The 26,957-nt window shown below is 38.4% G+C and overlaps 2 protein-coding genes across 2 annotated transcripts in view; both read right to left on the bottom strand.

Moving 5' to 3' along the window:
* The window catches only part of LOC126076906 (sodium/hydrogen exchanger 9B2-like), a 298,466-nt gene that overhangs the window by 7,286 nt on the left and 264,223 nt on the right, over positions 1 to 26,957 (bottom strand). The window lies entirely within an intron of this gene.
* The window catches only part of LOC126076916 (sodium/hydrogen exchanger 9B2-like), a 66,195-nt gene that overhangs the window by 5,254 nt on the left and 33,984 nt on the right, over positions 1 to 26,957 (bottom strand). Inside the window, exons 5-10 of the mRNA XM_049885621.1 lie at positions 24,612 to 24,754; positions 23,576 to 23,703; positions 22,717 to 22,892; positions 19,533 to 19,639; positions 16,635 to 16,784; positions 11,240 to 11,345 (exon numbers count right to left, since the gene is read on the bottom strand). Coding sequence (XP_049741578.1) covers positions 11,240 to 11,345; positions 16,635 to 16,784; positions 19,533 to 19,639; positions 22,717 to 22,892; positions 23,576 to 23,703; positions 24,612 to 24,754 — 810 coding nt within the window. The remainder of the gene's footprint in view (positions 1 to 11,239; positions 11,346 to 16,634; positions 16,785 to 19,532; positions 19,640 to 22,716; positions 22,893 to 23,575; positions 23,704 to 24,611; positions 24,755 to 26,957) is intronic.

Here is a 26,957-nt window from a genome sequence, read left to right as displayed (position 1 = left end):
GTGATGAGGCAGAAGCTGCACTGATGTGTATTGAGAAAATGAATGGGAGGTGACGTGGTAAAGGGGAATGTAGTTATCTCCTATAAAAAGTTTGAGAGAAGGAGAGAGAGGTAGTGTGGTAGGTGGGGAGGGGGGAGTTAAAGTGGAAGAAGGATAAATTGAGGGAAGGAAAATGGAGAAAGGATATATATTTGTAAGATAGAAATGATTAGAGTCTGTTCAAATTCTGAAGAGGAAGAAACTGAGATAAGGGTATTTGAAGATGTATGAGCAAAAGGGAAGGGTCCTTGTCTGAGATTCAGAAGGAGGTGGCAGAGGATGGGGTCCCTAGCATGGATGGAAGAACACTGTGATGGGAGTAAAGGACAAAATCATGAGTATATGTTCAAATTAACATTCAAGTGTTATGCTATGAATCCAAAGATTATTAATATGATGACTTCAACGTATGGATAAATAAAAGAATGGATGAATCAACAGACATTTGTATTCCATGGGCACATATTACAGAACTAACTACTTCTTTTAAACTTCTGGCCTTTAGTCAGAACAACTTTAGATGAATAATAACATTCTTATCACTGGAAGAAAAAATTTGAAGCCCGTAATTTCTTTATATTTGTCTTACTTATCTAGCACTGCTATAACAGAAATACCACAAGTGGATGGCTTTAACAAAGAGAAATTTATTTTTTCACAGTCTAGGAGGCTGTTGTTGTTGTTAGGTGCCGTCGAGTCAGTTCTGATTCATAGCGGCCCTAACAAAACACTGTCCGGTCCTGCGCCATCCTTACAATCGTTATGCTTCAGCTTATTGTTGCAGCCACTGTGTCAATCCACCTCATTGAGGGTCTTCCTCTTTTCCTCTGACCCTGTACCTTGCCAAGCATAATGTCCTTCTCCATGGACCGATCCCTCCTGATGACATGTGCAAAGTACGTATGGCGCAATCTCACCATTCTTGCTTCTAGGGAGCATTCTGGTTGTACTTCTAAGACAGATTTGTTCGTTCTTTTGGCAGTCCATGGTATATTCAATATTCTTTGCCAACACCACAATTCAAAAGCATCAATTCTTCAGTCTTCCTTATTCATCATCCAGCTTTCACACGCATATGATGCGATTGAAAATACCATGGCTTGGGTCAGGCGCACCTTAGTCTTCAAGGTGACATTTTGCTCTTCAACACTTTAAAGAGGTCCTTTGCAGCAGATTTACCCAATGCAATGTGTCTTTTGATTTCTTGACTGCTGCTTCCATGGCTGTTGATTGTGGATCCAAGTAAAATGAAATCCTTGACAACTTCAATCTTTCCTCCATTTATCATGATGTTGTTCATTGGTCCAGTTGTGAGGATTTTTGTTTTCTTTATGTTGAAGTGCAATCCATACTGAAGAGTGTGGTCTTTAATCTTCATTAGTAAGTGCTTCAAGTCCTTTTCACTTTCAGCAAGCAAGGTTGTGTCATCTGCATAACGCAGGTTGTTAATGAGTCTTCCTCTAGTCCTGTTGCCCCACTCTTCTTCGTATAGTCCAGCTTCTTGTATTATTTGCTCAGCCTACAGATTGAATAGGTATGGTGAAAAATATAAACCTGACACACACCTCTCCTGAATTTAAACCAATCAGTATCCCCTTGTTCTGTCTGAACAACTGCCTCTTGATCTATGTAAAGTTTCCCCATGAGCACAATTAAGTGTTCTGGAATTGCCATTCTTCACAATGTTATCCATGATTTGTTATGATCCACACAGTCAAATGCCTTTGCATAGTCAATAAAACACAGGTACACATCCTTCTGGTATTCTCTGCTTTCAGCCAGTATCTATCTGACATCAGCAATGATATCCCTGGTTCCATGTCCTCTTCTGAAACTGGCCTGAATTTCTGGCAGTTCCCTGTTGATAGACTGCTGCAGCCATTTTTGAATGATCTTCAGCAAAATTTTGCTTGCATGTGATATTAATGATATTGTTCTATAATTTTCACATTCGGTTGGATCACCTTTTTTGGGAATAGGCATAAATATGGATCTCTTCCAGTCAGTTGGCCAGGAAGCTGTCTTCCATATTTCTTGGCATAAATGAGTGAGCACCTCCAGAGCTGCATCTGTTTGTTGAAACATCTCAGTTGATCTTCCATCAGTTCCTGGAGCCTTGTTTTTCATCAGTGCCTTCAGAGCAGCTTGGACTTCTTCCTTCAGTACCATTGGTTCCTGATGATATGCTACCTATTGAAATGGCTGGACATCAACTAATTCTTTTTGATATAATGACTCTGTGTATTCCTTCAATCTTCTTTTGATGCTTCCTGCGTCATTTAATATTTTCCCCATAGAATCCTTCACTATTGCAACTTGAGGTTTGAACTTTTTCTTCAGTTCTTTCAGCTTGAGAAACGCTGAGTGTGTTCTTCCCTTTTGGTTTTCCATCTCCAGCTCTTTGCACATGTCATTATAATATTTACTTTGTCTTCTCAAGCCACCCTTTGAAATCTTCTGTTCAGTTCTTTTACTTTATCAATTCTTTCTTTTGCTTTAGCTGCTCGACGCTCAAGAGCAAATTTCGGAGTCTCCTCTGACATCCATCTTGGTCTTTTCTTTCTTTCTTGTCTAAATTCAGGGTGTTAGTTTCAGGGGAAGGCTTTCCCACTCTGTCGACTCTGGAGGAAGGTCCTTCTCATCAATCTTTCCCTGGACTGGTTGCCTCTCTGCGCAGGAACCTCAGGTCTCAAGGACGACTTTTTTCCTGACACTGCTTTCTTGATGATATGAGTTTCCCAACTCTATGCTCGCTTCCCTTTCCTTTTATCTCTTGTAAGATAAAAGTGGTGCAGACCACACCCCAGGGAAACTCTCTTTACATAGGATCAGGGATGTGACCTGAGCAAGGGTATTACATCTCACCCTATCCTCTTTAACATAATCTAATCTTGCCTCATTAACCACTGGCAGAGATTAGGATTTAAAACACATAAGAAAATTATATCAATCACAAAATGCAGGGCAACCACACAGTTCTGGGAATCATGGCCTAACCAAGTTGACATACATTTTTGGGGAACACAATTCAATCCATGACAATAGTGGTCAGTAGCGTCATCTTTACAAGGAACAACAATATTAAAGGTGTGAAATTCACTGCCTTGGATTCATCAGCATTCTTTCGTAACCAACTAGTCTAACAGACTTAGATCATGACTATATATGTAATTAACTTTTTATATAACTGTGATAATGAAAATCACTGAACACATGCCTGCTAAAGATATTTTAACTGAATATCGAAGGAGAAGATTTTAGTTCAAAAGTGTACTTGGAGGGGCCAAGCCAATATGGTGCTATAGACAAAAGCACCACACCGTCCCTCCACAGCAAAGACCTGAAAAACTAAGCAAAACAGAGACAAACGTCAGTCCTGGAACCCTAAGCATCAAATGAAGGGATAAAGAACTCAACCACTCACCAAATGGAATAAGAATCTGACAGAGAACAGAGAGCTGGGAAAGATACGGAGTGGAGGTCCTCTATCAGCTAACGAGACAGGGACTTGCCATCTTGAACTCCTCAGTCACCAAGACTGGAGGAAAGACAGCTTCATGGAGCTCCCAGCAGGAGATAGACCACCTGGTAACCAGCAATACACGCTTTCCCACCCCCACCATTCTTCCCCCTGCTCGGCCCCTGCTGCTTCCTGGCAGGCCGTGGTTGCTGGGCTGGGGAGGCATCGGCTCTGTGCCACTTGGATTTGCCCTGCCCACACCAGCCAGATCCTTCTGTGCCATTTCTTTGTTGCTGTTGTTGCTTTTTTTTTTTTTGGCTTCTTCTGGTTTCTTCCCTCTCTCTCACCTCCTTCCCTTCCTTTCCTTCTAACACATAGCTCTGTGAGTCATCTCTGCTGCTTCTTGACAGGCTGTGAAGTGCTGCTACACTGGGGAACCGCTTCCCCAGTCCATGATGCTACACCAGTGGGATCCCTGGGGACATTTTTTTTTCTTTTTTCTGTTTTGTTTTTCATTTCTCACTTTTTCAACTCTCTCCACTTGCTTCTTTTCCTGTCTCCTCAATACTTGGTGCTGTGTGCCAGCTCCACCCCTTCTAGACAGGCTGTGCCACTCGGCTTGGGAGCCACTACCCTGGGCTGTGCTGCCACACCAGTGGGATGCTTGGGGGCCTTTTTTTCTTTTTACCTTTTTGTTTTTCTTCATTTCTAGATTTCTTGTCTCACTCTACCTTTCTTCATTACCCTTTTCCTGAAAACCTGGCACCATGTGGCATATCTGCTCCTTCTTGACAGGTGTGCAGCGCTGTTCAGCTGGGAACCCACTTCCAGTAGTCTCCCTTGGAGCATTTTTCTTTTCTTTCTCCTTTTTTTTTGTTGTTGGCTTCTTGTCTCTCTCTATCTCCCTATCTTACCCTTCTCTCAAACACCTGGCACCATGTGGCATCTCCACTCCTTCCGGATGGACTTTGCAGCTCCACTTGCTAGAGACCCACTTCTGGTAGGTTCCTTTGGGGCATTTTTTTTCTTGGTTTCTTATCTCTCTGTACCTCCCTTCCTTTCCTTCCTCCCAACCACCTGTCATCTTTTTTTTCTTCTTCTCAGTTTCTTGTCTCTTTCTACATTCCTTCCATTTCTTTCACCTTACTGCCTAGCCACATGCACCTTTTTCTCCCCCCCCCTTTTTTTTACTCTTATTTCTCTCTCCCTCTCTTCCTTTCCTTTCTTCTACTCATCTAGCTGTGTGTGCTGTGTCTGTCATTTCTTGATGGGCTGTGCCTCACTGCCTAGCTAGAAAGCCACCAGCACATAGCTTCCCCAGGTCTACGCCACTTCAGTGACAGGATCTCTCAGCACTTTTTCTTTTAGCTCCTGTTTCTCTTTCCTCCTTCTCTTCTTTCCCATAGGCACTTAGCTCCACACATCACAACCTCTCCCCTCCCCCCTGCCTACCTGCATTGTGCACTGAACATCGCACTCCTGAGCAGCACAGGCAGTCTGCCAGAACCTGCTGTGCATGGACCCCTGGCCCTGCCCTGTCTGCTCCAGTACATGCCACAAACAACCCATTCAAGGCCCTCCCCTTCCACTGGAACTGCCTTGCTGTACCATAGCTGAGCAAATGGCTCTGCCCATTAGACAAGGTGGTGAAAAGTACTGTACCCATAGACGAGCAAACAAAAAAGAATGCACAGCCTGCCTGCTCAGACATAACCAAATAAAAAAGCAGGATGAAACAAACAAATCTACAATCACTAAATGAAGAAAATAACTACTGAATGCCCCAAAGACAGTAGACAAAATCAAAACATAAAAAAAAAAAAACAAAAAAAAAAACAGGATGATTCCAGTAGGCTTCCAAAATAAAATACGGGATGGCCTTCCAATAGAAGAAAAGACACTGGAACTACCTGTTAGAGAATTTACATCTCTGATATTCAGAGCTGTCTGAGATTTGAAGGAAAAAGCAGACAAAAAAGAAAAAAAAAAAAAAAAAGACAAAACCGTGGAAAAATTCAGGAAAATAATACAGGAAAAAAAAATGTTAATATAAATTCACAACTACAAATCATAGAAAAACAGCAATTAGAAATCCAAAAGATAAACAATATTTCAGAAACAGTGTCATAGAAGATTTGAGGAGCAGGTTTGAAACAATGGAAGATGGGATCAATGACACTGAAGACAAACACTTGGATACCATTTTGTTTGAGAAAAAAAATCAGAATAAAGAATGAAGAAAAATGAGGAAACCCTGAGAATGATGTGGTATACAATAAAAAGCAAAAATTTGTGAGTAATCGGAGTTCCAGAATGGGGAGAAAATGGAAAACATAGAGAAAATCATTGAATATTTGCTGACAGAAAACTTTCCTGAAAGATGAAAAGCTGCCATCCTAGTAGCTCAATGAACCCCAAATAGTCTAGATCCTCCCCGCCAAAAATCATCAAGGCATATCATAATCACACTCGCTAAAACCAAAGACAGAGTCCTGAGAGCAGCTTGAAAAGAATGAAAAGTCATATATAGAGAGGAAACAATAAGATTAAGCTCTGGTTACTCAACAGGAATCATTCAGGGAAGAAGGCAATGGGATGACATATATAAAACCCTGAAAAAAAAAAAAAAACTGCCAACCAAGAATAATATATCTTGCAAAATTCTTGTTCACATATGATGGTGAAATTAGGACATTTCCAGATAAAGAGAAATTAAGAAAATATGTAAAAACCAAATCAAACTTACAAGAATTCTTAAAGGGAGTCTTTTGAATAGAGAACAAAAATATCATTTGATTTATTAACAAGCAAAGAACGGAAAAAAATACATCAAGCAAACACCTACTAAAAAAGAACAGGAGCAGCAATACTAATCTCAGATAAAATAGACATTAAAACAAAATCCACCATAAAAGACAAAGAAGGGCACTATATAATGATTAAAGGGATGATCCATCATGATGACATAACCATAATAAACATCTATGCACCCAATGACAGAGCTCCAAAATACGTAAAACAAGCTCTAACAGCACTGTAAAAAGAAATTGACAGTTCCACAATACTAGTAGGAGACTTCAACACACCATTTTTGGTAAAGGACAGAACATTTAGAAAGAAACTCAAAGATACTGAAGATGTAAAGGTCACAATCAGCCAACGTGACCTCATAGACATATATAGAACACTCAGCCCATCAGCTGCAAAGTACACAATCTTTTCCAATGCACATGGAACATTCTCCAGAACAGACCAAATCTTAGGCCATAAAGCAACCCTCAACAAAATCCAAAACATTGAGATAATGCAAAGTATCTTCTCTGACCAAAACACCATCAAAGCAGAAATTAACAACAGGAAGAGTAAGGAAAAAAAATCAACTATGTGGAAACTGAATAACACCCTGCTTAAAAATCACTGGGTAATAGCGGAAATCAAAGATGGAATCAAAAAATTCCTAGAATCAAATGAGAAAGAAAACATATCATACCAAAACCTTTGGGACACCGCAAAGGCAGTCCTCAGAGGTCAATTTATAGCAATGGATGTACACATCAAAAAAGAAGAAAGGAACAAAATCAAAACATTAGCTACACAACTCGAACAAATAGAAAACAGCAAAAGGAACCCACAGCCACCAGAAGAAAGGAAATAGTAAGGATCAGAGCAGAAATAAATGAAATAGAGAATAGAAAAATGATAGAAAGAATCAACAAAACCAAAAGTTGGTTCTTTGAAAGGATCAACAAAATCAACAAACCACTGGCCAAACTGACAAAAGAAAAACAGGACAGGATGGAAATAGCTCAAGTAAGAAATCAAATGGGGGACATTACAACAGACTCAACTGTCATAAAAAGGCTCATAACAGAGTACTGTGAAAAACTATACTCCAACAAATTTGAGAACCTAGAGGAAATGGACAAATTTCTAGAAACACACTATGTACTCAAACTAACACAAAATGATGCTGAAAATCTGAACAGACCCATAACAAGAGAAGAGACTGAAATGGTAATTAAAAAAAACTTCCAACAAAAAAAGCCCTGGCCCAGATGGCTTCACTGGAAAATTCAACCAAACGTTCAGAGAAGAGCTTAGACTGGTACTACTCAAACTATCTCAGAACATAGAAAAGGAAGGGATACTTCTGAATTCATTCTATGAAGCCAGTGTAACCCTGATACCAAAATCAGGCAAAGACATAAAAAAAAAAATTACAAACCAATATCACTCACGAACACAGATGGAAAAATTATCAACAAAATTCTAGCCGATAGAATTCAGTATAACATCAAAAAAAAAAAAAAAAAACAATCTACCACGATCAAGTGTGATTCATACCAGGTATGCAAGGATGGTTCAACCTTAGAAAATCAATCAACATAATCCACCACATAAATAACATAAAAGAATCATATAATAATCTTAATCAATGGAGAAAAGGCATTTGACAAAGTCCAACACCCATTCCTGATTAAAACTTTCAATAAAATTGGTATAGAACGGAAATTCCTCAGCATAATAAAGGTCATCTATAAAAAACCAACAGCCAACAACATTCTTAATGGAGAAAGGGTGAAAACATTCCCCTTGAGAACAGGAACAAGACAAGCATGCCCTTTATCATGACTCCTATTTAACACTGTGCTGGAAGTCCTAGCTAGAGCAAGAAAAAACATGTTAAGGCAAGAAAAAGAAATAAAGGGGACCCAAACTGGTAAAGAAGAAATAAAACTGTCCATAGAAAACCCAAAAGACTCCATGAGAAAACTACCAAAACTGATGGAAAGATTCAGCAGAGCAGCAGGATACAAGATAAACATACAAAAATCAGTTGAATTCTTATACACCAATAAAGGGAATGACAAAAAAAAAAAAAAAAAAAATCAGGAAAACAATACCATTTACAATAGTCCCTAAAAAAATAAAATACTTACAAATAAATCTAACCAGGGATGTAAAAGACCTATACAACGAAAACTACAAAACATTACTGCAAGAAACCAAAAGAGACCTACATAAATGGAAAAACACACCATGCTCATGGATAGGTAGACTCAACATTGTGAAAGTGTCAATTCTACCCAGAGCAATCTACAAATACAATGCAATACCAATCCATATAACCAAAAACATTATTTAAAGAGATGTAAAAACTAATCATTAACTTTATATGGAAAGGGAAGAGGCCTCGGATGAGTAAAGAGCTATTGAAGAAGAAAGTAAGAGGATTTGCGCCAGCTGACCTCAGAACCTACTATACAGCTACGGTAGTCAAAATAACCTGGTACTGGTACAATGACAGATACATTGGCCGATGGAAGAGAAGTGAGAACCCAGATGTAAATCCATCCACCGAGGGCCACCTGATCTTTGACTTCTGTGAGGGCCCAAAGACCATCAAATGGGGAACAGTCTTTTTTAACAAATGGAGCTGGCGAAACTGGATGCTCATCTGCAAAAAAATGAAACAGGACCCATACCTCACACCATATACTAAAACTAATTCAAAATGGATCAAACACCTAAATACAAAACCAAAAAGTTTAAAGATCATAGAAGAAAAAATAGGATCAATATTAGAGGCCCTAAGACACGGCATTAACAGGAAACAAACCATAACTAACAACACACAAATTCCAGAAGATAAGCTAGATAACTAGAATATTCTAAAAATTAAGGAAACCCTGGTGGTGCAGCGGTTCAGAGCTACAGCTGCTAAACAAAACACTGGTAGTTCGAATCCACCAGGTGCTCCTTGGAAACCCTAATGGGCAGCTCTAATCTGTCCTACAGGGTTTCTATGAGTCAGAATTGACTTGACAGAAACAGGTTTGCTTTTTTTTTTTTCCTAATAGTTAAATGGAAACCCGGCGGCATAGTGGTTAAGTGCTACAGCTGCTAACCAAAGGGTTGGCAGTTCAATCTGCCAGACACTCCTTGCAAACTCTACTCTGTCCTATAGGGTCACTATGAGTTGGAATCGACTCGATGGCACTGGGTTTGGTTTTGTTTTTTGGTAATAGTTAAATACTTAGGCTCATCAAGAGAGCACCTATAGACTGGGAAAAAATTTTTGCCTATGACCAATGTGACAAAGGTCTAATCTCTAAAATCTATAGGAAAATCCAATACCTCTACAACAAAAAGACAAATACTCCAATTAAAAAATGGGCAAAGGAGATGAACAGATGCTTCACTAAAGAAGACATTCTAGCGGCTAACAGACATATGAGGAAATACTTTTGATTACTAGCCGTTAGAGAAATGCAAATCAAAACAACAATGAGATACCATCTCACCCTGGCATTACTGGCATGAATCAAAAAACCAGAAGATAACAAATGTTGGAGAGGCTGTGAGACATTGAAATTCTTACGCGCTGCTAATGGGAGTGCAAAATGGTACAACCATTTTGGAAAATGATATGGCACTTTCTTAGAAAGCGAGAAATAGAAATACCATATGACCCAGCAATCCCACTCCTAGGAATATATTCCAGAGAAATAATAGCCGTCAGACGAATAGACATATGCACACCCATGTTCACTGCAGGATTGTTCACAATAGCAAAAAGATGGAAACAACATAGATGCCCATCAACAGATGAATGGATAAACAAACTATGGTACATACACACAATGGAGTATTACGCAGTGACAAACAACAATGATGAAACTGCAAAGCATCTCATAACATGGATGAATCTGGAGGGTATTATGCTGAGTGAAATAAGTCAATCACAAAAGGATAAATACTGTATGAGACCACTACTGTAAAAACTCATGAAAAGGATTACACACAGAAAAAAACAATCTTTGATGGTTATGAGAGAAGAGAGGGGTGGGGATAGAAAAACACTAAATAGACAACAAATAAGTGGTAACTAGTGAAGGGTAAGATAGTACACGATACTGGGGAAGCCAGCACGGCTTATCCAGGGCAAGGTCATGGAAGCTCCATGGACATGTCCAAACTCCCTGAGGGACCAAACTACTGGGCTGAGGGCTATGGGAACCATGGTCTTTGGGAACACCTAGCTCAATTGGCATAAGCTAGTTTATAAAGAAAATGTTCTACATTCTACTTTAGTGAGTAGAGTTTGGGGTTTTAAAAGCTTGTAAGCAGCCATCTAAGATACTCCACTGGTCTCACCCCATCAGGAGCAAGGGAGAATGAGGAAGACTAGGGACACAGGTGAGGGATCAGTCTATGGGACTGGTGGACCATGACTGCCACAGCCTCTACCAGACTGAGTTCAGCACAACTGGATGGTGCCTGGCTGCCACCGCAGACTGCTCTGACAGGGATCACAGTAGAGGGTCCTGGACAGAGCTGGAGAAGAACATAGAACAAAATTCAAACTCACAAAAAAAATGGCCAGGCTTACTGGCCTGACGTAGACTGAGTTTGGCCCCCAGACACCCTTTTAGCTCAGTAATGAAGTCACTCCTGAGGTTCACCCTTCATCCAAAGATTAGACAGGCCCATAAAATGTAACGAGACTAAAGGGGCACACCAGCCCGGAAGCAAGGACAGAAGGCAGAAGGGGACAGGAAAGCTGGCAATAGGGAACCAAAGGTCGAGAGGGGAGAGTATTGACATGTTGTGGGGTTGGTAACCAATGATGCAAGACAATATGTGTGCTAATTGTTTAATGAGAAGCTAGTTTGTTCCCTAAAACTTCATCTAAAGTACAATAATAATAATAAAAAAAGTGTACTTTGAAATTCTTACCAACAGTTTCTGGTCTGAGAGATGCAATAGACATCTCTGCTCCAATCAGTCCAAAAAGAAGGGGCTGAAAAATGATCCAGGCATCTTTAATTTTTTTAGCCTCTTCCTAAAAGAAAAACAAATAACACATACACACACACACACACATGCATACACAAAATTTTTACTATGCGAAGTCGTAAGTAACAAAATATTGCTAATTTGAAATTTTAGTCAATTCGACCTAAGGTAGTCTTTATTTTTATTTTTTGTGTTATCTTTATATATATATAGGAGGTTAGTTACAATAGAATGAAATAATTGCCTGGGACACTTCTTGCACAGCTAAGATATTATATGATGTGCTGTTGCATACTAAGTATTTGTTTGCAGGTGGGTATTAAGATTTTTATAATCTTGGAGGATGACTTCTAAATATACTATTATCAGATCATTTACCATGTGAATTTAAAAACTGATCAAACTATGTGTTCATTTTTATTTTATTCAAAATTTTTATTTTGTACAAATCCTCTGAATTAGTACAAGAAAGATGCCAGCTATTATCCTGAAATCTTATAATGAAACAGGAAGTGCCCAGGTATGGGGATCAGAAGGTCAGGTTCTAGTTCTAGGTCGTCACTAACAGAGTTGAGAACCCCAGACTTGCATGTGCTCACCAAGGGACCACACTGTACACACCATGTCCTGAGATAGCTCCTCCCACTACTGGGTGGCTCCAATTATCTGGAAGCCATTACCTATACTGAGGCACTAGATCCTGCACACAGTAAAAAAACACAGGACCATCGATTTCCACCTGACAGTCCATTAGTTTGTGAATGCCACTATCATATTTACCCCAAGACTCCTGTTTCCTTGACTAAATATTTAAAAATTTTTATTACTTTTAATTTACTAAGATAAGAGACCTTTTACCATCCTTTGTATAAGACTCAGTTTGTCAGTGTACTAATTACCCATCTAACTTCCTATCTATTTAGCTATATCAATAGGTAATACATTCATCAAAGTCAAGTATACCAGAGTAGCCAGTGGAAAGTCCCTCTTTGTCAGGCACTCGGATGCCTCTCCAACCTCCCCCATAGGCAACTCTGGTTATTATAAGATTTTTACACGCACAAGCAGCAATAAAAGCACGAAATATATTTGTTTGCTCGCTTGTCTACAAAATAGTTGCATACCATGTATAGTATTCATTGAGTTTATTTTTTTTTTAAATCTCCCGTCTCTCCCTCTGGCTACTTAAAGGGCTTCCTCATTCATTTTTTACAGTTCTAAATAGAGATTCAACATGAACTATTTACTAGAAGCTCTCTAATGAGAGTTAGTTTTCAATTTTTGCCAGCACAAAAAATACTGCAACAAATACACCATTTTGTATTCCATACGTGTGCAAATGTATGATAGCACAAACCCTTAAAAGTGGACTTGCTGAGTCTAAGAGCACATATGCATTTGCCATCGTGACGGGCACCGCCAAACTGCCTTCTATCAGCAGTGTACACGTGGCTTCTTTTTCTATACCCTTACCAACATAGTATGTTATCACACTGAGAATTTTGCTAATCTGATAGGTGAAAGTATCTCTTTTTAAAAGTGCCAGTCAGGTTTAATTCCTCTAGCCCTTAGTTTCTTCATCTAAAACTTTTAGGGATTAGACTGATTGTTAAATTCCTTTCTTGCTTTGAAATTCCATAATTCTATGAACAACTCAAATCTCATTCCATATAATGAATTAATCTAGTACCTGTATTTGCCAAACGCTTTGGTTTCTTGGCCAATTTAAAAGATACTGACAGTGACTGACATGCAACTGATTCAATAAAGATTAGTTTTCTTTCTTTAGGGCACCAATCTGATGTACTCAAATGGCGGATTCTCATTCTGACTCTGCCATTTGCTAGCTTTGTGACCTCAGGCAAACTATGTGCTATCTCTAAGTCTCTATGCGCTCGTTTGTAAAATAGGACTAATGTCTATCTTTCAAGGTTACTGTGAAGAATAAGTGAGATAATATATGTCAAATTTCACTGGGGATGGCATCACTTTCTGGGAAAGAGATCTTTATGAAAGAAAATAGAGGAACACTTACAGTAAGAGACTGATAGATCTGACCACATGAAAACATAAGATCTTTGTGTACTAACAATGAACAAAATAAACAGGCACAAGGGCTAATATTGAGTGCATGTATCTCACAAATCAGTAAGCAATATGATAAATCAAAGGATAATGGACAAAAGATCTGTCAAGAAAAAATTCAAATGGTTAAAAGTACAAAAAAGTGTTCAATCTCACTGTTAAAGAAGCATAAAGGAATACAGAACACTATTTTTCGCCTACCAGTATTGCTAAAGGTTCAAAGCAGTAATATTCTAATACATATATAATCACCAGAGGTATATATGAAACATATTTTAATAGTGATTTCCTCTCTGGTTTGAGGGATTACATTAATTCCTTCCATATAATCAGCAGGACTGCAGAAAATTTAGATACAGTTAAGACAAATGTAGATAAAAAAGGACCCTATATTTTGGTTTATATTTGCTATACAACCCACATTACAGTTTTTCCAAAGAAAAATGTAATTGAAACTGATCAAAGTTTCCCTTTTCCTCCTTTTTCTTTCTGTGCCCATAGTCAATGGCTGCTTGCAGTAGGCAAGAGTCTCCCCTTTGATTTCACTGTTGCTAAAACTACTCTTTTATGGTCTATTCCAAATGTTATGGCTCTTTCTCATTGTTTATACATTTTTTATCCTATCATTTATGAATTTAGAGTTTAATTTTTTTATAATTAAAATTGGTTACTTTAGTCATGTTGTCTAGAGACTTAATTTTAAATTGCAAAGTTTAGGATTATAATGCTTTTAATACACTTAGTATTTGTTACTCAGATAGATGTCAGAATATAAAAATGTGCCCCACACAACAATGCTACAGTTGTATTATAGGCTAGTACAAACTGTTCTGGGGTTGGAAAAACCTGAGCTTAAATTCCAGTGCTGCCACTTTCAAATTTTGTGGCCTTGCATATGTTAAGTCTTTCTGACTTATTCAAAACAAAACAAAACAGTTGCCGTGGGGTCACAATGCAAATGCAGTAGCATCCCTCTGCTAAGTGAGAACTTTAATCTTTGTCTCCAGACGAAGGAGTAGGTCAGGATGCTTCTAACATCAGGGTGTCTCAGTCAGCAGCCAAGGCTGGGATGGAAGACAGACAATGAATCCTCAGAGAGAAGCCAAGTACAGCACCAAGGAGGTAGCACACCCCTTGGTCTTGAGCTGAGATTGACAGAGGTAGGCTGTTAACCTTGCCTCAGCCCACAGATAAAGTGAATCCACGTAAAAACAAATATTTTGATGACAACAAATGTTATGAGAGATGAAGGATGAGTACCCAATTTATACTGAGAAGTTTGTTTACTTTTTCCTTTGGTTTTGTTGGATGTTAAGGCACTTGTAATCAGTAGAATTTATTAACACAGGTGCTACTTAAAGAAAAGGAGGAGAGAGAGACACACATGACATAACCCTTATAGTTAAGCCTCCTGGCAAGGCAGGATGCTTAGATGCTCATAATGCCTAGAGCAGGGCTAAAAGGGACTCTCCCCTCTCGCCTGAAGCCCACTCCATCTAAACCCACTTTCCTGTGGCCTCAATACCCTCTCAACACCATGCTTCAGACAGCCCCTACTAATCCCTCTCTCTGAAATGAGATGATTCAACATCACATTTGTTGTAATTTTGTAATTAGACCCTTATATAGTGAAAGCCTTCTACCTGAATGCTATTTACCCACGGTGAAATTCTGTCTCCAGTAAAGCCCCACAGAGATGCATTTAATTGAATATGGCTTCATACCTGATCTCAAGATTTATGACCTTCACACATTCTTCCATAAGGCATTATCTTAAGCTTATTTATTTTGAACAACTGTCTTCACGTTTTATAAGATTATCCCAAAATCATATTATCTGCCCTTAATTTAGGTCACTTACATTTATAATCTCTTCATTAAGCAAAATAACATATGATCTTGTTAAGGTCAAATCTATAAAAACATACCCGGAAATTAAAATAAATAAGTGGCAACCAGCTAACTTCCATAATAGAGACTAAGAAAATTAATAATCTTAGTGATCTTAAAAATCAATAAGGAAAATCCAAATAACTTGAAAACAGGCAAAAGCTTTTGAACAAACTGGCTGATAAATATGAAAAACTGACTAGCTTCACTCATAAAGAAATGCAAATCAGATTAATAATAATACATATTTTTCACCTATCACGTTAACAAAGATTTGAAGAATGAAAATACTCAGGAGATCCGCTCCCATACTGTTGGTGGGAATGTAAATGAGTGCAGCCTTTTGAAAGGGCAAACCGATACCATCAAAAATTTAAATGTGCACACTCTGATAGAGTAATTCTACTTCTAGAAATTTATCCTACAGATAAATTCAAAGATAAACTCTATTTTGTTAATTCTAAGATACACATCTTTTCACATTTTAACACTTCTGAAATTAGGATGGCATGTCATAGTTTAACTGGCAGCACATTTTTTTTTCATTCTTGGTGGCACATAAAATAATGGTGGTTCTTGGAAATGATAGTGTCTTAGAGTTTATGAAATATAGTATATGTAGGGATATTTTTTGAGGCACTGTTTCTCTTAGCAGAAAACTAGAAACAACCTATCTGTTAGTAGGAGACTGGTTAAGTAACGAGCCTGGGTGTTCCAATGGTTAAGCACTTGGCTGCTAACCAAAAGGTCAGTGGCCACCAACTGCTCCTCAGGAAAAAAGACCTAGCAATCTGCTCCCTTTTAAAGATTCAAACCAAAAACAAAGCTGCTGCCGAGGAGCCAATTCCGACTCACAGGTAGTCCATAGCACGAAATAAAACTGCCCCAGAGGGCAGCTTGCCAGGTCTTTCTCCTGCAGAGCGACTTGCAGGTTCGAGCCACCAACCTTTCAGTTAGCAGCCTAGTGCCACCACGGCTCCTTCCGCATAAAGATTACAGCCTAGGAAACCCTATGGGGCAGTTCTACTCTGCCCTGTAGGGTCCTATAGACTAGTATGAGTCAGAATCGGTGGAGTCACATAGCAACATAGTTATAAAATGCAATACTCTCCAGCCATTACCAAAAAAAAAAGGAAGGCATGATGAAAATATAACCATGATATACATTAAGATGCCAAATTATAAATTGATACCTAAGGAGAAAAAAGGATAATCATGTGTGCAGCATTGTATATTTGTATATGCATATAAATAGCTTTTATGTTAAAAATGTTATTTGATGTTAAAAAAGCGTCTGGAAAGAAAAAAAAAATTAATCTGATCAGAAGTAGTTGTGAACAGAACTTAAAATGAAATTCACCTTTTTGGTTGTCCATCCCGTGCCTGCAATGCAGGCCATGGCCAATGAGCACATTCCTCCTGACCCAGGGAAACCAAAATGCACGCCGCTGAAAACGGCTAGCATAGAGAACCCCAAAACAAGGACTGCTCTCTTGCACTCAAGAATCCACTTCAGGAGAAAAAAAGTTAATTAGTAAAACTATTTCAAATAACTGATTTTTAATTATTGATTTTTTTAATAATATGAATTTATAGGAAAATAAACATGCCTGCATCTCCTCGAATACGCGCATGACGTAACATTTACCTTCTTTTCCTTAACAAAGGCAGAGTGAGTGTGTACACAAATGTAGGTTCCTTTTCAGGAACACCAATTATCTTCTTCATACTGCCACGGGAAACCCTGGTGGCGTAATGGTTAAGTGCTACGGCTGCTAACCAAAAGGTGGGCAGTCCAAATCCACCAGGCACTCCTTGCAAACTCTATGGGGCAGTTCTACTCTGACCTATAGGGTCTCTATGAGTTGGAATTGACTCAATGGCAATGGGTTTGGTTTTATATTGCTATGCTGCCAAACAGGTTTCAGCACACCTGCCAGATCAAGATGGACTAAGAAGAAAGGCCTGGTGATCTTCAAATAATCAGCCTAGGAAAACTCAAGCAGTGATTTGTTTCGATGTTCGTGGGGTCGCCATGAGTTGGGGACAGACCTACCATCCGCTAGCAACAACAGCTATCAACTACTCTATTCACAGGGTTGAATAGACTAATAGAAAAAAGTACATGGGCTTTGGATGCAGACAGACCTGGGTTAAAATTCTAGCTTTTTTATGTCACTGGCGTGTATGCAGTGGCTGTGTTACTTAATCGCTCCAAGCTTTGTTTCCTCATCCATGAAACTAGTATAAAAACATTTACATCTTAGGGGTTTTGTGAAGGTTAAAGATATCATATCTCTACTACCTTCAGGCTCTCTTTTTACTCTTTACTTTGGTGCTCCCTTGGTTTTTCTTTCTAAATCCTTGACTAGCAAGAAGTTTTAGGAGGCTGTAGATTGATAGTTTTGTTTTTTTTTTTTAAGTTCCACAACTGTGTACCTTTCTCTCTTTACGTTCCTCTCTTCAGCCTTTTTTTAAACATCCTGATCACTTTACCAAAAACCAAACCCACTGCTGTCGTGTCGCTTCTGACTCATAGCAACCTTATAGGACAGAGTAGAACTGCCCCGTAGAGTTTCCAAGGAGCACCTGGTGGATTCGAACTGCCAACCTTTTTGGTTAGTAGCCGCAGCACTTAACCACTACACCACCAGGGTTTCCTGATCACTTTAAGATGGAGGTTTTTTAAAGTGCTTGATTTGTTTTGGAGGCATGCGGGCTCTGGAGCTGGGTGACCTGAGTTCAATCCCAGCTCCACTGCTTTCTATCCATGTGATCTTGTTCAAGTCACTTATCCTCTCAATTCCTCCATCAGTAAAATGGTCATAGTCATAGTACCCTCCTCTAGTGTTATCCGGACTGCACTAGGTCAGCACTGCCCAGATAACTTTCAGTGAAGACAGAAATATTCTATACTTGCATTATCCAATATGAGAGCCACTAGCCACTGTGGCCACTGAACATGCACCTGAGGGACTGATTTTTTTTTCTTTTTAAAAATTTATCAGGAAAGGGTCTGCAAGTATTTTCAAAATTGTATACACACTTAATATTAGGGAAGAAATTAGAATAATTTAGAGTTTAGATAAGAAAATATTCACCTGCATCAACATATTTTAGTTTCCTTAATGTTGAGAAATTAGCTGATAATCTAGCTTGAACTTGACTTTCAGGATCAAATACTTGTGAGGTTACATTAGTTTCTTTGTTTTCAACAAGAAAAATCTTGATGATAGATCAGTTAGCAAATCTTGAAAAATTAATTTAAATTGTGTGGTAATTCCTGCCATTAGAGAGACTTCTTAGAACTTATGATGAGGAACTGAATTTTTAATTTTATTAATTTAAATAGCTATGTGTGGTTAGTGGCTACAATGCACTAGATGATGACTTTAAAGCACTTACCACAGCATTTTACACATAGTAGGTGAAAAAGTCAGCTATTATTTTTTATAATTAATAAAAATATTAGAGATGTATTCTATTTTGTTGTATAATTAGAATAATCTTATGTGTTTGTTTTGTGCATTGATAGCCTCTTCAGTAGACAATTTTAGAATTTTTTTGAGTAACAGTACAATAAAAACTCCAATCAACATACATTCTGATAATGGAAATATTACTTTTCTTAATAAAAATTCTACTATAATTAAAATTTTGATGAATTCCATTCAAAATGCACTGAAATCTGAAAATAATACAATTCTCAGGAAAGAAAAATTTCTAAGTATTTATCTATCCTAAGAGAATTAGGAGGATAAAAGGAAACAAAACCTTTGTGTCTCACTGAGAAAGCATTGTGTGCAGTGAAGAACTTCTTGGCAAGAAATATTGGGCTATATTACAAACAGTTGTTAAAGCCGATCTATTTAATAGTAGTAGAAGCTAAAGTATTTTGATGCTAACAAAAGGACCAAAAAAAAAAAAAAGCCATTATATATCTTTGTTTTAGTTGAGTATAATAAAAAAACTTGCATATCTCATTTTTATTTAATTGGTGCTATTTGTCTTATTGTGAAATTTAAAGCACACAGAATATAAATTAGAGAAAAAATGTTCAAACTGCATTAAATATCTTATACATTTAGTCCTCTTCGTAAATCTCATGGATGGCACCTGACACAGCAGTAAGCAACTTTAAACTGCAGGGCTATTTTTTTCTATACCACGTCCTTCGTACTAGGCTTTGATGGAAGTGTTTCAGAGTGCTTTCAATGGCATTTTAGAGCATGACCTTCCCACAGATCATTTCTTTTACCTGGTCACTGCTTGGAAAGTAACGAATAAAAATTCCAAGAAGAGATCCAGCTGCCACACCGATTACCACTTCCAAAATTCCCCTGAGGACATTAAAAATTGTGGAGCCTGAAAAAGACACAAAATAAAAGCTTCAGACAGAATGCATAATTATTAAATACACAAGCTTTACTTCTACAATCATTGGAATAAAACATCGAATTACATACGGGGAAGTTTATAGACCCTCTACTTTCTTAAATATTTTGACTAAAGAGAGCCTATCTTATAAGATTTTTAAAAATCTTACAAGAAAGGTATGCATGTAATTGGAGACAAATTATGAAACAGGCTAAGACACGATTTGTGCAATTTTTTATGCATTTACTTCAATAAAAGATTAGTGAAAAGGCCTAAGAAAATGTGAAAGTCAAAATTCATAATTCAGAGCTAATTTGTTCTACTGCATTATAGGCACAGGCTGAGTGGCTTAGAGAGTTCTAGGTAAGCCTTCAAATTATTATTTAAGAGCCTGATTTTTAAAATAAATGTGCATTGGTTTTAGAATCTCCGATATGTATAGACTGCAGTAACCTAAGAATTTGGAAATAAAAATCAAAAACCTTTTCTTACTGTAATGCGTAGAAAGGACTTATTCCTTCTTAGATGTTTACTCTAAAAGTAAATCTGAAAACAATGATTTTTGAGATTGCTCTTAAAAACCAAACCCATTGCCTTCAAGTCGACTCTGAGTCACAGTGACCCTAGTGCCCTGTAGGGTTTACAAGGAGCGGCAGGTGGATTTGAACTGCCAACCTTGGGTTTGCAGCTGCGTTCTTAACCACTGAGCTACCAGGTTGCTTTTAGAAAAGTTTTTATTTGTTGATTAACTTCTTTGAAAGAGGTTAAGTAGAACCTGTATTTTGCCCCATATCATACAGGATTTAGGAAACTGTAAGAGAAAATCTTTATTAGAACATTGTGCAGAAAATTACATTAATATCGTTCAACACATGAAGCCGTTCTTCACACACTGTTCTAAGGAAATGTACCAGTAACTAGTTATTTTTTGTTATTGCAGCAATCGTCTCATTTATGTATCTATTTATTTTTAAGACTACCTGGGCAGTATTTTTGTTTAGCTAGGACAATTGTCTGCCAGGTAATGGTGTAACCACCAGAAGCATCTCTCTGTGATATTAGCACAACACTCAAGCTACTACAGTAAATAATTTACTATAAGTCTAAAAAGCAGTTAATTTGTTTCAGTCTCTGGTATATTAAAGTTATTTAAAAAAAAAAAAAAAAAAAGACCTGGGTCTCATCCATTCAATAAGCCTGGGATCCACAGTTTAAAGGGGCATCTAGGTCGTCCTGACCCAGAAGGTCTATGGACCACACCTGGAGGGAGTGGGAGGGGGAGGAGTGGGATCCTATCAGAGTCAATTAGGAAGGTTCTTCAAACTATCCACACTTTCTCTTCCCACTTCCACCCCCACACCCCCCTCAACTCTGGATTATAAAAACCCCAGCCCTGATGTTCCCCACCTCCCTTCTCCCCCCTCTCCCTCCCCCATTAATCTAATGCAAACGCCATTGCTCTAAAGCAGTAGTTCTTAATCTTGACTGCACTGGTTTCCATTCTCAAAGTTTCTGGTTGAGTTGGTCTGTGGAAGTCCCTGGGTGGTACAAATGGTTAACATGCTCAGCTGCTAACGAAAAAGTTGCAGGTTCAAGTACACCCAGAGCAGCCTCACATGAAAGACCTGGTGACCTGCTTCTGAAAAATCAGCCATTGAAAACCCTGTGGAGCACTAGGTATCCTACTCTGCAAGGGACAGCCAAGAGTTGGAATCGACTCGACAGTAACTGATTGTTTGGTTGGTTTAGGGCTCATATACGGGTATTTTTAAAAACTCCTCAAATAATTCTAATGTACAGCCAAAGCTGAGAACAATTGTTTTAAAGGTGTGTACCAGAAACGCAGTGAGAAAATAGGTTTGGAAAGGTCCAGTAGAGTTAGAATAAGGACAAGAGTGTAGAATTAACCTAAGGTAAAGAGGGTCCTCATTGGTTCTTGAGGAGCTAACAGGAGGTCACACTATGAAAAAAATATTGTGAGAAGATTAATTTGCCAGTATACACAGCAGGCACTGTAAGGCAGGAATTGGCTGGAAGGCAGACCCTGGGACAGTGTGAAGACGTGATGGTCTGGTAGCTGGCATAAATCATACATAATCATAAAATGGGATGATAACTACAGGGGTTGGAGAAACTGAAAAAAAGCACGACTTTCTAAGCAGGTATGTTCCCACATAATAATCTGAAGCTAAATTTAGACTACAATTACATTTTGTCAATAATATTATGCTGAAAATCTTCTGTCTCAATCTTAGGAGATAAGATTAAGAAATACTAGAGGATAATAAAAACCCATCCAGTCAATTCCAACTCATCATGACCATATAGGACAGTATAGAACTGCCCCATAGGGTTTCTAAGGCTGTAATCTTTATGGGAGTGAACTGCCACATCTTTCTCCTGTGGAGCAGCTGGTGGGTTCGAATCGCTACCTTTAGCAGCCAAGCCCTTAACCGCTCTGCCACCAGGGTTCCTTGAAGGGTAATAAAGGTGTTAAATAATAGTGTGTGAAATAATGTCTTAAATTCCAAGTTTATTATTACAAAACAAGATACGTCCATATCAGATACAAATTAAGTATGTTGGATCAATGAAACCCATTAAAACCATTGCTGTCACTACCCGTAAAATGCTAAAGATGAGGGGACAGAAAGTGTCCCTCTTTTAAAGCATTCTGTTTCTTCTGCTTGGACGGCTCTGTCACTCGTGCTCATTGAAAAAAACCTACTCATCCTTCGTGCTGTCTCCAAGATTAAGCTTTCCTAGATCCCTCCACGCAGAAGCTGTTCTCCTTCTTTGAACTTCACTACTTTGTACCCCTTATTGCACTTCCTGCAGACTCTGGAACAGCCCATCTCCAGAGACAGGAAGGGAGTAAAGGTACCTACTGGTCCCCCTGGGTACAGAACTCCTGGAGTTGTTTTCTCTACTTTTCTTTTGCCTTAATCAATTATCAAGCAAATATACCAGGCTTATAACATTTTAATCTATGTCTCTAAAGTGCAAGAGAACAGTACGTTGTAAACTGCCTAGTTTAAAAAAAAAAAAAAAACAGCCTAGTTTACCTGTGGAAAATGCTATGCCCAAGCAGGAGTAAAAGCCCATGATGGCTAGGATGTCATTGAAGCTGCCGGCAGCCATGAGTAAGGTCGGGACATCTTTTTTAACACCATAGCCTTCTTCCTGCAAACAGTGCATTGAAGGCACCACAATGGCTAGAGATGCAGCGCCTAAAACAAAACTAAGCAGGCAGCACTTTAAACATTTCTGAGAGTATCTTCATATCTTTTGTTTTTAAACAAATTATAATAATGTTTACTCTTCTGGAGGCTAGACCTTGTAAGCTTTTACCGACAGTCTTTCAAATGGTAGAGAAGTGCCAAACTAGAAACTCAACACACAAATTCCACAGAACACTGTTTTTTAAAATGTGGCCATAGACAATCTGCAGTGGAAATGTTTAGGCTGCCTAAACATACATACATACATATATGGAAATCCTGGTGGCGTAGTGGTTAAGTGCTACAGCTGCTAAACAAAGAGTCAGCAGTTGGAATCCGCCAGGCGCTCCTTGGAAACTCTATGGGGCAGTTCTACTCTGTCCTATAGGGTCACTATGAGTCGGAATCAACTCGACGGCACTGGGTTTGGTTTTATATATATATATATATGATACATGTATATACACATATCAAACCAAACCAAACCCTATTTCTTCAATTAGTTTAAGTTATTATAATCACCATAAAAGCCTATAGAAACATATACTATATTTTAAAGTTAGGGTATTTAGATTATGCTGGAATGTCTACATTGCGTTTTCTGATGTCCTTAAGTAAATGCTAACATGCATTCTCTTGTATGGAATCACAGAAAGGCCTAACAACTGTGCATGTTTTCATATGGACAAGAAAAAATTATTACCCCAGTATAAATCCCCATCGCCATGGTAAACCCATTAGGAAGTGGGCAAGAAGAGCAGAAGTGCCTGCCTCCACAAGACAAGGACCCATGGATAGTCTCACGTAAACACCCTTCAGCTTCATCAGGGCCTGAAATATAAAAATAGACACACTAAAATAATTCTCTAAAGACATGCAGAGAAGGACTTGAGGTATGAGATGACCTTAAACTTTTTCTTCAGCATTCAGACCATGTATGGGTCAACATAAACATAATGAGTTTTATTTAGCAAACACTTTTTTTTTTTTTTCAGTGTTCTCAGTGTTTTAGAGTTAATTTATTTAGGCCCCATAGCCACACTGAGATAGGTAGTACTAATATCTCCGTTTTTCAGATGTCCTCTTATAAAGGCACAAGTTAATTTGCTCAAGATCATGAAACTGGTGAGTGGTGGTGCCAGGTTTTGAACTCAGGCAAGCAGCTGACACCGTCTGTGCTCCTAATCCCCACACTAGGTGACTTAACCCCCTCAGTACTAGCTTTATTTATCTTCTGTGACCCCAGAGTGAGTTAGGGTGAAAAGCCTCATTTGGTTCATAACATCCCCCAAGAACATTTATTCCTGCATTCAAAACATACATGGAAAACAAAACAAAAACAGGCGTCTCATTTTATACACTAGAAAGTTTCCTGAGCCAGAATACTTAGCCCTAAGCATGTACATAGGGCTTTACACACCAAAAATAAGGTGTCTTCTCCCTCACTGACTGTAGTTTATACCTATGGCCCGTATCTCTGTCAGAGAGAAGGGGAGCCTTTATTCTTGGTGCTGCCCCCACTTCACTTTCTTGAAGAAAGCACAGGAATTTGTTCTGAGGTCTTGTGAAGCATAACGTACTAGCTGCACAACAGTCCTGTGCAAAATAAATGCTACTCCCTCCTTGAGATTGTCATGCAAAGTGTCCACATCCATTCTGTAAAGCTCAGTGATTCTAAACACTTGCAGTATTGGATGAGCAAAATTCCTACTCGGTAATTAGAAATCCCCACCTCATACCTGTGAATCCAGTCTAAGGCCGGCATGAACCAACATGATAGACAGGGCTGCGCTTCTCAAAAAGGAAGACAACTTGTACTCGATCAGCAGAAAATCACTGATGCCTGGGATATTTCTGATGAGAAACCCAGTAAGCAGCATGCCTTGAATGGAGAAGTCAAACAACTCTTTTGTTAGTTTGCAAATACAGAAAATGTTTCTCAGCGTGTTAGTTATGAAAGAGGCGGCTATATTATCCTAGGAACTACTGCCTTTACGCTTAGTCCTTGGATAAAATTAAGTTTTTAATTTAGGAAATTAAAGTAATACAATAAATTAGAGGTACAAAGAAAAGATTTTGATATGTAGATTAAAAAGATAGATTAGGATAGTTAATATTCCCCAAAACACCTGAACCTAAAAAGTGAGAAACAGGATGCAGCATCGGAAAGACTGTGATCAAATTCTAAACATAAAATGTTTTATTGTGAAGTCCAATTCAGTCATCTCTTTGGGTACAAAGAGCAAATGGTTCCTGAAATTATGTGCTATGTCAGGTTACCTGAAATATCAACGAATACTTACGTGGGTTCCATTTCATCTTCACATCAGATAATTTAAAAATGCCTAACCTACTTTGCTTCTAAGCAAAGGCTTTTGTGAATTATGATGGGATGGACACCACTGCCCTTTCAAGTCAGCTGGTGACTCTTCTTTCATTCATCCATTCAACATTTAGCAAATGTTTTCGGTATTTTAGACACAATGTCTGCTGGTCTCACAGCTCCTGCTGATCACACCAGTGCCACCGTTTCTCTGCTTCTCGGTTCTGCTGTGCTTGTCGCCATTTCTCTTGGTCTTCAGCGTTATTAGATTATTACAGCCCTTGGCCATTATTACAGGTCTTCTATTTGAATCTAGGTGGTCCTCAGTGCAAGGACCCTGGGTCCAAAGGACATGCTCCTCTTCAGGCTCTTGTAGATCTGTGAGATTGAATGCTTATATAGGAAAACTCCTAGTCAATTTCAAGGCGTGATTTTCTTAGCAGGATGGTAAATTGACCAATTTTATTGAGTGGACTGCAAGCCACTTAGGTGGACAGCAAACCAACCAACCCCTGAAAGCCACTTAGGCAGATAGCAAACCGACCAATCCTTGCAAGCTGCTTAGATGGATAACAAACAGATCACTCACTTGGCAGGTTGCAGCCCTACCAATCATTTTGGAAAGGCCACATAAAAGAAACCCATTGCACTACAGTTGCAATGCCTAAGGAATTACTGAATGAAGATGTTAATCATCAATGGCTAATAATATAAGAGAAAAAGAGATGATCATACATTACGTACCCATGAATCACCTATGAAGTGGCCTTGCAAAAGACAAAAGCAAAAATATATATATATATAGATATGCTTGAGGCTTTGCAGACCATACAAAAACAAACCTTCTAATGAAGCCTCTAGATATAACAATGAATTTACATAAAAGGGACAGAGGAACATGCTAAATACCACCATTGGGATATAATCAGCAAAATTTAGACTCTGTGAAACATTACAGTACAAAACCAGTTTTTTTCAGTAGTGATTTGCTTTAAAATAACTTAGGAGTAGATGAAACAAGGATGCCCATGTATTGATAATTTTTGCCTACTTTAAAAATTTTCCATATTGCAACCAAGGGAGTGGTCCCCACCTGCCAAATCAAAACCAGGCCATTGGCAAGGGAAAGCGTCTCAGGGAAATTGTTTCACGTTCATTTCAGAAACAAACAAAAATGCTTCCTCATCATCTGTCCCTGGCATTTATTTCAATAAACTCTTATAAAAAAAAAAAAAACAGGCAATCATCACGTGTATTCTGTCTTGATACGTCTTCTTTATGAATTCGGATAATGGTTTGGCATTGGATAATGGTCCTAATATCGTAAAAAAAAGGTAAACATTCTCTATCACAAATGTAATAGTAAGAAAAGAGACGTAAGATATATCATGTATGTACTTTTCAGAATATTTTCAGTTATCTTGGGAGATTTCATGTGATCATCACAAAGCTTTCTCTCTTTTAATGTGGTATGATTTGCTAGTCTCAGCAATAGACTTGGATTGGTAAAAAGAAGTTGAGGAGTTAAGAACATTTTCATAGAGTCTCGAACATTGGTCTTCAGCTTCAGCTGCATATTGTAATATTAGAATCATCTGGGGAGCTTTTAAAAATTAAAAAAATTCTCATGCCCAGGCTGTACTCCAAACTAATTAATCCAAGATCTCTGGGGGTGGGACCCAGGCATCAGCATTAAAAAAAAATTCCCCTGATGATTCCCACGTGCAGCCAGGCTTGAGAACTACTGATCTTTCTACTTAGA

The sequence above is a fragment of the Elephas maximus genome, chromosome 5 (assembly GCF_024166365.1).
Source record: "Elephas maximus indicus isolate mEleMax1 chromosome 5, mEleMax1 primary haplotype, whole genome shotgun sequence".
Lineage (NCBI taxonomy): Eukaryota > Metazoa > Chordata > Mammalia > Proboscidea > Elephantidae > Elephas > Elephas maximus.
The sequence above is the reverse complement of the archived record's forward strand: the minus strand, read 5'-3'. Positions and strand labels throughout refer to the sequence as shown.